The 16,043-nt window shown below is 35.8% G+C and overlaps 2 protein-coding genes across 8 annotated transcripts in view; one reads left to right on the top strand and one right to left on the bottom strand.

Annotated features, from left to right (window-relative positions):
* Positions 1–2,129, top strand: part of LOC124153947 (condensin complex subunit 2-like) — a 33,488-nt gene extending 31,359 nt beyond the window's left edge. For all 3 annotated transcript variants that reach the window (XM_046527377.1, XM_046527376.1, XM_046527378.1), the window contains exon 13: positions 1,763–2,129. In XM_046527377.1, the coding sequence (XP_046383333.1) occupies positions 1,763–2,008 (246 nt within the window). In that variant the 3' untranslated portion in view covers positions 2,009–2,129. The remainder of the gene's footprint in view (positions 1–1,762) is intronic.
* Positions 1–16,043, bottom strand: part of LOC124153944 (protein SFI1 homolog) — a 39,977-nt gene that overhangs the window by 17,347 nt on the left and 6,587 nt on the right. For 4 of the 5 annotated variants that reach the window (XM_046527369.1, XM_046527372.1, XM_046527373.1 and 1 more), the window contains 5 exons: positions 13,933–14,305; positions 13,207–13,414; positions 12,986–13,085; positions 11,926–12,102; positions 2,721–3,070 (listed from right to left, as the gene is read on the bottom strand). In XM_046527369.1, the coding sequence (XP_046383325.1) occupies positions 2,774–3,070; positions 11,926–12,102; positions 12,986–13,085; positions 13,207–13,414; positions 13,933–14,305 (1,155 nt within the window). In that variant the 3' untranslated portion in view covers positions 2,721–2,773. Of the gene's footprint in view, positions 1–2,720; positions 3,071–11,925; positions 12,103–12,985; positions 13,086–13,206; positions 13,415–13,932; positions 14,306–16,043 lie in introns of those variants that run through there. The other variant, XM_046527371.1, reaches the window with a different exon arrangement.

The following is a 16,043-nucleotide window of genomic DNA, read 5'->3' as shown; positions in this document are numbered from 1 at the left end:
TAATCGTCTTAATTGACTTAAAACACTAAAATGAGGATGTTAAAAAGGATTATGTATAGATCGACTTGGCCATTTAGCGCATTACTCGAAAGAAAATACTAAGGATTGGATATTTTTCGGAACCATCCCACGCATAAGAAATATGGCTCGGGTATTGAAGTAAAGTGAAGAAATTAAGTCACCATGCTTAAGAGAGAGAAAAATGAACAGTTTCCACGAAAGGCAACAACTGATACCCTTTTTCCCTTTCCACCTTCGCTGAGGTGAGTCGCGCAGAATTGTAGTATGCATTGCTGTATTGCCTGGTTAAGAAATTATCATACTCGACTTGATACTTGCGAGTAATTTTCAACTCGACTCGAGATCAAAAAGTGCTACTTGGAAATCCCTTTTATATTCCAAAGGAGCAAATGCAGACTAGGGAGCCTGTGACAGGTATATAGTATCTTGCAAGATACAGTGATGCATTTGGAAAGTACCCAAAGTCACCATAGCAAACACTGTTGAAGCTGAAGTGGAAGCTTATTTATCATAGATGAATGCACCACCAAATTCCTTCCCTGGGAAATACCGAAAGACTTATATCTCCTACCCAAGGCTGAAAGTATTAGCGAAGAGGTTTCTTGCCATACCGCCATCCACTGTGTTCAGCGAAAGACATTTAGTTCTGCAGGAAAAGTATGTGATGTAAAATGCAACAGGCTTTATCCTTGGATATCCTAGGATATCCTAGAAAGCAAAGCATCTTAACTCTGTCAGCTGACAGAGTGAAGATGCTTTGCTTTCTGAGCAAAAATTTAAAGTCTGTAAAAGGAGACTAAATTTGTGAGACATTATTGATAATGATAAGATATTATCAATAAAAGATAGATATTAAAGGAGATACTTTTATTTTAAATTTAAACATGAGTGCTAATACTCTAAAGTAATACCTATCATGTAACATCACTTTTCAGGTACCTATATTCTGTTTTGAAATTTAGCTATTATATTTTAATTACATAGTGATGATATGAAAGATGCTTTTGTTTGACTGACCCTTTCACAGAGTAATATTTTAAAAAGTGGTTTTCTTGTTGCCTGGAATTAAGTGATATTTTTCTTGGAGCCTATGGCATCAGAATCGATGGAATCGGTATCGGTAGAATCGGAATCGAAATGTCAGAATCGGAATCGGGATCGGAATCGATAAAATTTTGGAATCGACCCATCACTAATAGAAACAGTTGTAATTTTAAACACTTTACACAGATATTTGACTAACCGGAAAAAAAATTCATTCTTAGGCTCATAACCGGAGCAGAAAGACCTTTATCCTTTGAATGCACTCATGAATTTTCTCAAAAAAGGAGGTCAAAAACGGGTAAAGGGGCTATGATTGGGGGAAGATTTCATGTATGTGGATAAATGCGGTATTTTATCTATGATTTAATTTTATCTTATTTACTTTCAACTAGTTTTTTGGTGAGGGAACCAATATCATCAGAGCTTTGTCGGGTCGAGCAATAAATTATGAGTTTTTTTAATAAACTAAACCCCCTTCAACAATATAAATTTAATTTTTACTGAAAATATAAAAATATCTGTTGAACTTGAACTCGGGTCAAAACAGGTATGTTTAAGAGCAGTCAAACTCAAGTTGAAGTTGAAAAGATGGTGTTTACACAGTGCTCTTTATTTTTACATGTGTTTTTCATTTTCTACCTTGAGTGGTGGATACTTATACATATTAATTAATTGATTACAAATTTTATTTTTTAAGGGAGAGAAGAAAGAAGAGACACCAGCTCCAGCAGAGGAACCTTCTGAGATCTCACATACATTTAATTTTAGTGAAGTATTCAAGAAAGTCCCCAAAGAACTTCCATCTAAGGAAGCTCAAAATTTAAGTTTTCCTCTTGCTTTTGTGGCCCTTCTTCATGTGACTAACGATAGGTGTCTGAAAGTGATGGGGACACCAGATCTATCGGAGCTAATTGTTTCTCAGGATAAAAAATTGTGCTCATAGCTTTTGTAAATAATGTGAAAGGTTTGATGGGAGAGAAATATTTTTCAAATTTTTATCCCTTTATTGTGTATATGATGCAGATTAATTTTAAAATAAAATAATTTCTATTTTATAAAACATATTTTGCTGTGTTTGAGTAACTGTTCATATAAATGCGATGGTGGTTGGCGTAACATGGTGAAACTCCTTCATGATGCACAAAGGTTAAGATATCTGAATAGATGACCTGCCAAGTAATTTATCTCATCTCCTTAACTGAATGACATAAGTTAACTTGGATTTTTAAATGAGTTTGGAGCTGGTGGAAATGAGTTTAGTGAAAGCAATACGGCTTGAGATGTAATTTTTGCCATCATTTATTATCAGGCAAAGTGACTTCCACCGTAAGTGTCCACACTACAGCCCTCCAAGTCACAGGGAGGAGTCTGAGTTGTGCATGTAGCAGCAACATGTAAAAGGGTCCTAACTCACTATAATTGGATCAAACCTGGAGACCAAGAACCCATCTCTATCTTCCCATTGCTAAAGTGGTTTCTCTTAATACAACTTCGGATGGCATAAATACCATGAATTACAGGTTAAACGACGAATGAGTGTATTTAGATCTTATCCCATTTCATCATTATAGCTACATACCAAGATCTTTGCAATCCTCATTTTTATGCATAAGGGTACATAGAAGGGTGTTGAATTTTATAAAATACAAGAGGACCTTGATTTTTGGGTTTATTATTGATGTCATGAATAATCAGTTACAAATCATTACTAAGGTACCTTTTGAAAGGTAGGGTTCTTAAGATATTGCAAAAAGTCAGGTACTCTTGGTTCACTTCTAGCTGTTACCTTATTCATCGCACCATGTGAAATTAATAACTGTGTTTTGGGAAAAGTTAATCTCTGATTGGTATAGGTGGATAGATGGTGATTGTTTCTCTTATCTTGTTTGATTGCACCTTGTTCACATTGCTTTTGTTTAGTTCTGAGTGCTTTTTTGGTCCACCATACTTTTTCTCTCCATCTCTCTCCATATTTTATTCCAAGTTGAAAGTGTCTTGCATTCATCTGGCCAAAGAGTCAAGAATTTTACAAATAATATTGCATAATGCCCAAATACTTAGCTGGTTACTGAGTTTTTATTCCTTTAGGGTTGGTAGTTAGTCGAGGAAAGATACGCGAAAAAAGGCCATAATAAAGAAATTTTTGCGTCCTGGACGGATCGGAATGCGGTTTTTTGCATTCGCTTGCAAACATTATTTGTAAAAAAGTTACCATATTTTCATTTGGGAGAAACCTTTAGTTGCATTGCTGCAGGCCAAAATGCACTCGGAAAATGCAATTTCTGAGACGCCCTTTGGAAAACGTAATAACTTTGTAGAAAAGAGTCAGAACTGGCCCGGAACGGGTACTCGGGGGTTTTTGAGGTCGCTGATCACGATTATGATGTTCAAATTGACACCCGGACCACCTGGGGCTCAGGAACACCGTCGAACGTCATCTCCGTGGAACTGTCCCAGAGTTCATGCGGGAAAGGAAAAACAACCGGCATCCGGGGTTTTTTTGGGTCGCTGAATTCAAATATGGCATCGGCGAACCTCCCCCGGACACCTGGTGCACCAGAACCTGGACCTGGACGTCATCCCCAAGAACTTTCTTTAGTAGCAAACTATCAGTAATTTCGTGTGGTTAAATTACCACGGGAAAAAGCAACCCTGGTATATAATGGTCAGTATTACCGGTTACTATGATTCAATGGGTAAGGATGCGCCTTGAATATTGAATTTTTCGTATTTCAATGATGCATAATGTAGTATGTAATTTTACACCAAACCAAATAATAAACCAACCATTACAAAAAATAAACAAAAATAATGAATTGGTTACGCTTACGTGTAGTAGAGTTAGTTTACCAGACATCAACAATCACTTCCAGCCTTAGCAACCACTTCGAAATCCTGAATCAAATCGTACGTAAAAACGATATGAGTGTATCGCCATTTACTTTACATTGAAATTAAATGTCGATATAAAATGAAAACTATGGTTGCCATGGAGCCCTTATTATAACGAAACATCTATATTACCGATCAGGTACTAACCTGAAAATATCGGAGAGGTACGGTCAATAGCAAAGGAGAAAATGAGTCCTATCGATATAATTTCATATCGATATATTTTCATTAGGAATCGTTACCCATCAACATTATTTGCATATGTGCATAGAGCTTTTCTATCTTAACAAAATATTAAAATTTATATGCCCGTAACTATGTAAATAAGTATAAAAAAGGGATCTATCGAATGCACATTTGTATCGATAATAACTTCGGCCCTAATCATTCGATCCGCTTGATTTAACTTTTTTCGGATAAAACACATTATCAGCTTTTATATATGTGACTTTCATATTCAAAACTTGATTAACGAAAAAGTTATTAGCGATTAAAGCGTAACTAAGGAGATTAGTATCGATATAGCTCGCACATGAATTGATCGAGCGGAATGGACATAATTTCAAAAGTGGACCTTTTTGATTAAAGTATTACCCTGAAAATTTCATTAATCTAGCTTGAACGGTTGCTAAGATATTCAAGATTGTATGCCCCACAAAAAAATGGCGACAATGATTTTTCGCGTGCAGGATATTTTTCGGAATTTAATTATGAATTAACCAAGAAGGTTACGGGGAAAGCAGGCTGAAACGTTAGGATTCAAAGAACCCTAAACGGTTTTTCTAGGAGATTCCACATTTTCATATAGCACATGTCTCAAGGCCGAAATCCGAATTTGAAAATTCGCCCATCACGACAATGTAAAATCGAAATCGTTTATTCCTCGGAATTATTTCTCCCAAATGAATATATGGTAACTTTTTTACAAATAATTTTTGCAAGCGAATGCAAAAAACCGCATTCCGATCCGTCCAGGACGCAAAAATTTCTTTATTTTTGCGTATCTTTCCTCGACTAAGTATATAATTGCATTATTGAGCCTAAAGCTTATGTTAACCCTCATTATTCATGATAAAGGCCGGTAACTTAATTCCTCCCTTCAGTTGTTTACCAATTGATGAAAATCGTATCTTATAAAGACCAAAGTTGACCATTGATGTTTTCATGGACTCATTGAATGCCAAAAATTCATCATCAACATTTCTATGATTGGTTTGATAGAGCTCTCCCCTCAGTTCTCTTATCTGCCAATCTTTCAACATGTACATAATGGGGTAGTTTCCTTCATCCCTTCATCCTAGGTCCCTGTGACGTCACAGGGACCTAGATTCTATACGAGTAGATAGGAGTTTTACATCATCTGAGATTACCAATGCATGAATGAGGCAGCTCAGGGAAACATCTCTTAATGATCACTTATGAAATTGCCTATGGTTGGAAAGTTCCCTTCGTTTGATAGGGTAATAATAATCCTTATTTAAGCCAAGCGCTACCTGCTAGCAGGGTACTCAACGCAAACGCCATGCTTGGCAGCAAGCTGCCTGCATCGCAGCGGCATTCATAGCCTCACACGCAGGTGGTCTCACACAGCAGCAGCTAGATATCACACAGGCTTTTCCCAGCATTCATACTTAGCCATCACGTTATCGTGAGCTTGAAAATTTTCACTTTTCATTAATTCACAAAAAATAGATATCGTCATTTAAAAATCTAAAAGCGTGAAATATGTACTCCAGGAGTAATAATCTTTGGATTTAGGCAATTAAAAAAAATAGGAAACCACCCTATTCTTCTTTTACGCTTTCCATTGCGTGCCCTATGAATCTCATATATGGCTTACCTCTGCCGTTCTTCCATTCCACATATCCTTCAATGATAGTTTTCATCAGAACCTTCTTTTTCTTGATGTGGGCAAGTATATTGTCCGGTCTTCCACCCAAGGTTTTCAAAATATTTCTCTTCTCATCCACGCTTGTTAAAACTTCCACATGACTCATATGATCTATCCATTTGATCTTCTATAACACTAAATTTTTAAAGCTTCCAACCTTGATTTCTCTGTTGCTGTCACCGTTCATGCCTCACTACTTTAAGAGGCATGCTTAGAGGTCTGTAAAATTTGCGAGACGCAGTATCGTGAAATAACACGAAATCGGTAAAGAAAACAAAATTTCACGTATTTTGTGATATTAGGTGAATTAGCAAAAAAATCGCATCTAATGAGTCATAATCTATTAAAGCCTAAGCCTTCATTGTTTAATGCTGCCGATGTTTATTTGCTCCATCTCGTTACGATTCCAAGGTCAATTAGCAAAAAGAGCACTTGGACATTTGAAAGGGCTTTTTTACACTCCTGATATTTAGCCGTGGGGTCCTCCTTCAGTAACGCAATTTCATTAGCCTTAATGAAGTCCATGCACTTATCAACATAGCTCTGCCTGTCTATTATCACTACAGAATTCCCTTTATCCGCTTTCATTGCTAATAGACCATTATCAACCAAATATTTTCTCAAAGAGGTGACAATAGCTGCTTCACCCGTGCACCGGCCACCTTTGTTTGTCGCTGCCTCCTCCTCTGCGTTAAAAATTGAGCCGATAGTGTGAGCTACCACATGTTGAATAGTACAGTCCACCCTTCTCACTGCCATTTCACAATCTACTACCAGATTATTAATGTCCTCTGAGCCATTAGGGAAATTGCCCAAATTTCATACAAATATTGCCCAAATTTCCCTAGCCAGTAGTAGCCAATTTCATTCTTTTCACCAGAGGAAATTCGGTGAGTGATAGTGATGAATCCGCTAGCCCCTAGTTTTTACGGTATGCCGAAAGTGCACAAGCTGGATATCCCTATCCGCCCGGTGATCTCTGGAATTTCATCCCCGGCGCACATTCTTGCCAGAGTGCTCAAGTGTAAAATCATGGAGTATTCTAATTTCAATGGCACTCATATGTAACAAATTCCTTTGAGCTAGCCACTAAACTACAGGAAGTGAAAACTCAGAAGAAATGTGTGTTAGTGTCATTTGACATAGTGAGTCTGTTTCCCAGTGTCCCGAAAGAGAAAGCAGTTGAGCTTGCAGAGGAAGCATTAATTCAATCCCAAGCCCCCCAAAATATTTTTAAGGAACTGATGCATCTCATTAAACTGTGTTAACCAGAATTACTTTGTGTTTAATGGTAACCATTACCAATAGGATAATGGATTGGCTATAGGATCCCCTCTATCACCCTTACTAGCTGAAATATTTCTGAATAATTTGGAAAAAGAATTATTGCAATGCAATCAGCCGCTCATGAAGAATATGCACTATTGGTACCGTTACGTGGATGATATTTTGTGTTTATGGAATGGAACCAAGTGCCTAGTGAGAAATTTCGTGAAAATTTAAATATGCTAAATGAAAGCATTAAGTTTACAGTGGAATTCCAGGACAATGATAAAATAAATTTTCTTGATTTGACTATATCCATTCAGAATGGTAAACACATGTTTGGTATTTATCGCAAACCAACATGCACTGATCATGTGATCCATGCAAATTCAAAACATCCTCCTAGTCAGAAGCTAGCAGCCTTCCGCAATATGGTCCACAGAGCTATTGTCATTAATAATCACCATCCTTACCCCTACCCTACCCCCCCTTCCTTCCCCCTACCCTACCTCACCCCAGACCAACGGTCAGTTAATAATTCCCAACCCTCCTTTCTACCCCACCTTCCACCCCCAATTTCTCAAATGTTTGTTAGTGTGCATTTTTGTATTTATATGGTATGGTTAATTTCTTGGTTTAGTCTTGATAATGCTGCAGTGCAGCGAAACATGTCGACTGTAGTTTAATAAATTTTTATGTGGAAAGTGCAGTGTTTCACTTCATATCTCATAATGGATCTCCACAAGTTTCTACCTCATCCATCCAATTCATCCATACAGCGGACGGATCATCGGATATTTGGCTCTCCACTGAGCTTCAATGCAAAAACAATCATTTCGACTTTGGCCAAATCTAATATCTAATTCTTCAGGCGAGAAAGCATCTGTCTCATTCTAAATGTTTCAGGATTGTTAAATGGGAAATAATTTTTCAAGTTTCTTTGAATCCGATTATTTTTAGTTATGTGTGCTTCTTTCACCGCCTTTCCTGACCGATTGGAAATGGCTGTAATCAAAACTGGCGATTTTTTTGTATCTAGCTGCTGTTCTACCTTCCCTCAACACCTGGGTGGGGGTATCGAAGGGGACCCACGATATGAAATATTTCGGCCAATTTGTAAGTTATACAGTACTATGGTTATACCGTAGCTACCCAGCACTCAGTTTGAAAACACTATCGTGAGTGGTTGTGTTTTGCGGTTGGACTGCTTTTTTGCCGTGGTTCCAGTTTTAAATATCGAACGAAGGAAGGGAATTTTAAAATTCCAAAAGCTAGTGATACCGCTCATACCCATGGCATGTGAATTCAGCTCAGAAGGATTTTATGTGAAAAACAATGTTTACTGTGCAAAGTTTGCAATAAAAGATTTGAATTTGAAAGATGTGACACATTGTTAAAGCGCATCAGTAGCGATACACATAAACGTGCAAAAGAAAGGGGACCCACAAAACGACAGCTAACATATGAACACACAGTCACTCAGTATGCGAATAAGAAAGCGAAGGAGCTTGTTGTTGCTACTACTGAAGCATTTTTAAAGACTTTATTTAGTGTAGAGAAACTTGACAATCCAAAAATTCTGGAATGGCTCTCGAAGTATACACAGATAACGTAGTGGGGAATAGCCGTTTGCCAATCGTATTTGCCAAGACTGCCTACTTGAACCATCCATATACGTTGACCATATCAATATTACTTGAACCATTTCCTTCATCTAGCTTTATCAGAAATTTTATACAATCAAAATTGTGTTAAATGTTATGTAAAATGCTTAATAAAAGTATAAGTATTCATGAAACGTGTACCATAAAATAATAAAACGCCTATAAACATGGAAAAATTGTAGCATTATAATAACACCACCAAGATTTTCTATAACACCGAAATCACATGGTTTTAAAAGGAATTATAGCAAAAAATATAACCACTTTCACGGACCTCTAGGCATGCTCCAAATATGAGTCCTAATAAATTGCTTCTTGACTTCAATGCTTAATTTTCAGCAATAAGAAGACTCCTCGTTTTTTATGAATGCCCTCTTAACTTGGACTATTCTACTGACTGCATATTTCCTTCTGGCTTCAGCATCGTTCGTAAGTCAGCTACCCAAGTAGCAGAATTCCTTTTCCTCCTCCTTTATTTCTTTGCATTGATTTTCAACCTATACCTGGTCATTATGTTTTCAATGGCTAAAATAATTAGCTTAAGATCTCTCTCTGTGTCTGCACTCACAAATTATAATTTAAGTTTAATCGAAATTCAGTTATGTTTTCCTGTAAATGATTCATGTTAATATCTTAGACATAAGTCAATATTAATGATGATTTTCTATTTGAAGTTCCCTTGGTATGTTTTCTCATGTGTTGCGGATATTTTTGTGGAGCTGAGTTACATAATATCTATTACCCTGATTTTTTTACTAAGCTCTGTGGGAATATCATAAATTCCAGATGCTTTATTCATCTATAGGTCCTCTATTGCAGCGTCAAAGTATATCTGAAGACTGATGCTCCCATGTCATCCTCTCCAAGTATTTACGGTGGAAGATTGTTTCTTATGTACAAATTTTACAGCTACTCATCCCATCTCTTCAATTTGTCTTAATTTTCAATCAGGAGATCTTTTTCTTGCTCTTACTGGGGTTTCATCTTGTGCTTTCCTCCTTGAAGTGGTTCCTCAATATCCTATAACCAGCTTCTACTTTTTTACACAAGATGTTGTTCTGCACATCTTCACAGATATTCTGCACCCAAATTTCTCTAGCTTTCCTGCCTTGATGATTGGAGTAGCTGCGACTCCTCAGGATAATAATGCGGTGGTTTCTCCTTGCCTTCCACATTGCAGTAGTGATGTTAAAGTAAATGCTACCTTACCAGCAGTTAAATAACTGTCACTGTACTGACCACCATGATCTCCACCTTCACTCCATATGAAAAAGAGCTCCCTGAGGTGATGGGAGGCATAATTGATGGTGGCTTCCCATTGCCAAGTCACGGTATCTTCATAGGCTTTAAGTATCATTTAGATAGCCTGTCTTACGTAGGGATAGACCCATACCACCTCAGAATGCAGTCGCTTTTTGTCCATGACTGCTTATTTGACGAGTACACTCACTTATATTGTGGCTAACCTCTATATTTAGAGATTGACCTCCTATCCACAACCCAGTGGATGCACTCTATAGCTTTAAGCTCAAGCCTGAATTACACTGTCATTTTCGAGTGATCACTCCAGCAAATGCTCAAGTGATCCCTCGCAAATGATCGCTGTGCACAATTATTTTTTGCGATCACTCCAATGATGAGGATTCCCATTACTTTTTTAATCACTCGTCTGGTCGCTTTTTCCGTCGCTGAAACCATCACTGTAACACCATATCAGCTAATCACAACGCATGCCCGTATGGAGCGATTGTAGTGCAGCGTTTGACAGTCGTAGGAACAACATAGATAAACATAAATACGCTACTTATTTTCGTGATGTGGGTCCTATGACAACGAGCTGTGACATCTGGAATGATGCGAAAAGCGATGGCACGAGGGACCGTGTGATTCAGAAAAATGACCACTTTTCCGATTGAGAAAAGCAATCGGTCGAGTGATCACTAAGAGGGATGGAACGAATAATTGTGAGATTCAGGCTTTAGCTATGAGCAAAAATTCATGCCTTTGGCATTGAAAGACTAAATGTGGCTACCAATTCACATGTGTACTATGCTAACTTTCAATCCTTAATTTCTTACGGTATTATTTTCTGGGGTGACAGTTGCAATAGCAACGAGATATTTATTCTACAAAAGAAAGCCTTGAGAATTATGTTAAATTTACTATATAAAGAATCTTGTCGGCCTCACTTTGAAACACATAAAATATTGACTGTAACATCCCTCTACATTCTGAATTTAATGGTATTCATAAAAAAGCGTGTACATTTTCTCCCAAAAAATGCTGACTACCATTCGCATATGACTAGAAGAAAAGACTACCTGCATGTTCTTCCTAGAAAGACAAAAAGGAGTAGTGATGGTCCTCTCCATAAGGGAACAAAACTTTATAACCTTCTACCTGAACAGTTAAGAAATTTATCATCAATTGAACTCTTTAAAGTGAATCTCAAAAGATACCTAATTAAAAATACCTTGCATAGTGTTGATGAATATATGAACTATTGTAAAGAAAACATTTGTAAACGTATTCTATGAGCAGTGCTTGTACTTAAAATTTTATGCTGTGACAAATGTAACTTTCTAAATGTATACTTTTTTATGTGAATGTTACCTGATATATCATCCCATGTTATTCATCAGTGTATTGTATTGACGAAGCCTATACCATTTACTAATCTGTATTGGTTCTCTTGGCTAATAAAACTATTATTATTATTATTCACAAATAGCACCAAATAAATACCTTTGGCATTAGAAGTCAAAGGTCATCATCGATCATTGATTAACATATTTTAATACACAGCAGTGATATCAATCCCCTTCAATCTTATGGCATTCAATTGGCCCAAATTTACCATCCAACAAATGTTTCCCTGCCTTATTACATACATGTACTTAAGTTTTGACGTATCCTGGAGGTGTATGCCACCAAATTTACTTTTCTACGCTACAAGTTGCCTACATCTAGGCGACTGATTTGAAATTATGTATATTTTTTATTCTGCCAAGTTGTTACCGGTTGTCACCTCGTTTTTTTATTATTCATGCTTTAAATTACGAAATTAATGGAGCGTAAGTTACCAACATGCTAACCCGCACAATCCTAGAATTCATGAGTATGGATAGGCATGGATGGTCCTCCTACCTTCAAAAATATTTCTAAGAAAGCCTCCTCCTGTCTAATCTTTTTGACAATAGATGCCTTGATTAATTGACTGATTACTGCTCCTTGCATTATTTGTTTGTGCTTCTCTACGGCCAATACAAATCCTCTCTTTTTTGTTTTCCTGTAATCTTTGTAGAGCCTCCACTTTTTCAATGCCTGCAAGGTATTAATTTCACAATTATATCATATGGTTGTGAAGTTCATTGGCTGGAAAACTACTTGCAAACTGTTGACGGGTAATTCATATGGGAGCATTAGGGTTATATGTGATATATAAAGAGTTTTGAGAAGTAAATTTGAAGAGGGGAAGGATATAAGGTACATATAATGAGTTTTAATGGCTGCATAAAAGAGGTCACCTCTATTTTCAGTGTCAATGCAGGGGAAGAGAAAAATTGCCATGTTTTCAAGCTGGTTGTTTCTTAGAATTATTTTGGAAATAAACCCACTTTCATTGGCATAGTCACTTAAGCTAACGATGCAACTATTAGTCCATACAGTGGCAGTTATAACTGAAGAATTATACCATTTGGCATCATCCTTATTAGTGACCTGGATCAAAGTGACACTAATTAGTACTGCTTAGAATGTTGGCTAGATTTTGATGGAAATTTCACTGTATAGTAAACTCTCTGTGAAAAGGAATTAATGTAGGAGAAATATTCTCGAGTAAAATTATCAGATTCATTGAAATTTGTCAAGTATGTAAATATCTACATAAATGTCTTTTTATAAAATACCTGTGCTGAATATTTTTAAGTGTTCTAATAGTACTTATGTATATTGACAAATTCAGGAAATTCAGAGAAAATTTTTCATCTGATTCTATATGAAAACAACAAATGTTGACTGCCCAAGAGTAAAAATTCATTCTTTGCAATGTCATGAGACAATGCAAGCATTATCTATTTTGAACTAGAATATTCTTATTCTTTGGGAAATGGTGTATTTTTAAATAAAATGTGGCTTTGCAAATCACCCTATTAGACCAAGCGTTGAAAAACCCTAAATACTACAACCATGGACTGAACTTACTTACCCCTTTTTTGTTGAAAACATCCCATAATTGAGCTGCCACCTTGAGGTTTTCATTCTCAGACTTTTTTTGCTGATAGACACTGTACCACGTAAGAAGATAACTGTAAAAATATGTAATTAAGTATTTGGAAACGTTTCTATGGTTTTCTATTTTATGTTGAGTTTCCTATTTTCTTTGATATTCCTATTCATCAAGGCCTTTGCATTATTTGTACCTCTTACCTTTGGATTCTTGTTGAGGTGAATTTATTAACATTTTCTCTGATGATTTTCTTATGTAGTTGAATTAAATGGTAATCTTGCCAGTGCGCAAAGTAGCTGCTTAGAACTGCTTTCTCATGGAATGTTACGGCTTTTTTCATCAATAAAGTAACTTGTATTGCTTCCCTGTAGGTATCTCTCCAGTAGGTAAGGCAGCATATCTTCAAGTCTGAAATAAGAGTTATTCTTAAAATTCTCCTTCCTTTCTACCTTTAAGTATTTCTAGGGGTAGATACCACTGGACTAGTCATCTCCTTAGTTGGTGTATGATGGGTAATCGCCGCAAGAGGAAATTTTCAGGGGAACTGACATGTGCCTGGCCATCAGGCTTATTATTGTACTTAATACTATTCACCTAAAACAAAAAGCTGATAACAAAGTAGATGAGCAGTTATTTTGCCCATCGTTTCAACTATAAGTTGAAGGTAAATATGGATCCTAAGTAGTATTGTCAAACTTTAACATCAGAAGTACATTTGGTTAACATTTATTTGGAATATAGAAAAATTACTATGCATTACTCACTATTTTGGACATATGTATTTGCTCTCTGTTCGTGTTGTTCACAAAAATGTTGTTCATCAATCAAAAAGTATCTATTTTTTAGAAAATTATGTACCTCTTTCACACATTAAAAATGTATTATTCAACTTAGATATGATATATCATTGGCAAATTAAAACTTACAGCTATCCCTTGTCTCCTTTACTTGAGCATAACAGTATGAGTTTAAATACATTTTCTTTTTCTGGCTTATAACTTGCATTTTCCATTTATTTAAGGTTCTTGATTTGATTGCTTTTTGATGCTTTGATTGAAATGCATGAAAGAGAATGACTGAGGTCTTTTTTTTATGAACAACATTTTTCCATTCTAAGAAAATATTTTTCAAAATCTTCTCAGACAATTCTGTCATAAATGCCTCAGCTTTCTGAACTTGAAGTGGACTTACTGATACATATGAAAACCACGCTCTAAGCATATTCAATTTCAAAGTATTCTCATACACTATTCTGATTTCACTGAAGTACTGTTGTTTTTTTCTTTTCTGTGCCACAAGCTAGAATAAAAAGGTAAGATATTTTGGTTAGAATTCTTTTATTTTCTCTTTTTTGACTGAGTCCTTTCTGTTATGGGAATTCACTTTCTACCAAGTAGGTACTCAAGTACCAGATATGTATATCATTTGGTGAAAATGCAAGGAATACATATCAACCAATTGCTCAGTTCTGAAAACTTATAGAAAACAAAGATGAAACCACTTTCAAAAATGTATCATTTAATAGTTTACACTTTATTATTATATATTTATTTGCTAGTTACAGAAGAAACTATCATGATATAATAATATGTAGTGTAGTCTTTATTTTCATATGGTCTTAGAAACATTGGAAGGCGTCAAATTAAAAAATATCTCATTACATTAGCAAGAAACATAAACATATAGGACATGTCACATTAGATATTATTAGGTGAATCTCATAATTAAATATATATTATACCAATTATAGATTCACACTAAATATAATGTACATAAATGTAAAAGAATATTTACAAGAAGAGCAAATACTGAAGAGTTTTCCACCACTTAATCACTCATGAATTTAGTCACATATTAGCATAATTTTTTAGAAGAAACTCCTTAAGTTTTTGCTAGAAGAGGCTGGTGCTTTTTATTTTATTTTTTTTATTCTGGTGGTAATTTATTGAACACCCAAATTCCCATAATGCATTATACATCTCAACCTCTGTTTTAAGGACAAAAGAGGCCTTTTCATTCATTTGCATAATGCCTTCAGGCAAACATATTAACTGCTGTAAATTGAATGGACAAGGACAACAATGATATGGAAGTTAGGAGGAGCCGGAAATCAGAGGTTAAAAATATTGTGGCTGGTTCGGACACTAACCCAGAATCTCCCAATGTCACACCTGAAGGAGTGTCTGTATAAATCTTCACTGTTTTTATATGATGTTTTATTCTTAAGAAAAAAGGTTTCATTATAGACCATTGAAAATGATTTTGAAATGGCTTTGACTTAAGATTGATTCTGCAAATGATTTCATAGTGAGCTAATTTTGTGTGTGCTTTTTAAAGATTCGATTCCTGTCAATTTCATCTCCACTCACAAAACATATATATAACCATGTGACGACACCGGGGGGGACGGAACATACGTTAGATGACATCTCGGGAGCTCATTGTAGACAAATCTGGTGGTGAGGAGAGGGGACGCAGATCAGAATCATCATGGTCCGGGGTTGTGATTGATTGAATGAGGGTGGTATGCTGGCCACATTTTACGTTTATTACGTCACAGCATTAATTAGAAATACACGGCAAATATAGGCGGAAAAATACGCCCGTCCCTTACCCCGGCCACTGAACTATACCCTCGAACCCTATTTTAGCATGAATCCACAGTCAACTTATTGCGTTACCAGAATTTTTTCAACCAAATATGTATTGCAATTATCAATAATTTACTCTTCTAAAAGAATTACTAACATTTTTTTTAGCATTATGGTATTTAAAACGGATTTATAGCATTAATAGCAACAAAGTTGTCAAACACAAAGTACTAAGATGATAAGATCAGAAGTTAGTTATTTTTAACACTAAAATTTTGTTTAAAAATGGCTTACACACAGAAAAAAATGAAGAATTCATTTCAAAGTATAAAAAAATTATAGTATGCAACACAATATGGCATTGCAAAAACAATAGGGTGGTTTCCTATTTTTTTTTATTGCCTAAATCGATAGATTATTACTCCTGGAGTACGTATTTCATGCTT

The sequence above is a fragment of the Ischnura elegans genome, chromosome 2 (assembly GCF_921293095.1).
Source record: "Ischnura elegans chromosome 2, ioIscEleg1.1, whole genome shotgun sequence".
In the NCBI taxonomy this organism is placed as follows: Eukaryota; Metazoa; Arthropoda; class Insecta; order Odonata; family Coenagrionidae; genus Ischnura; species Ischnura elegans.
This window is presented reverse-complemented; position numbering and strand designations above follow the sequence as displayed.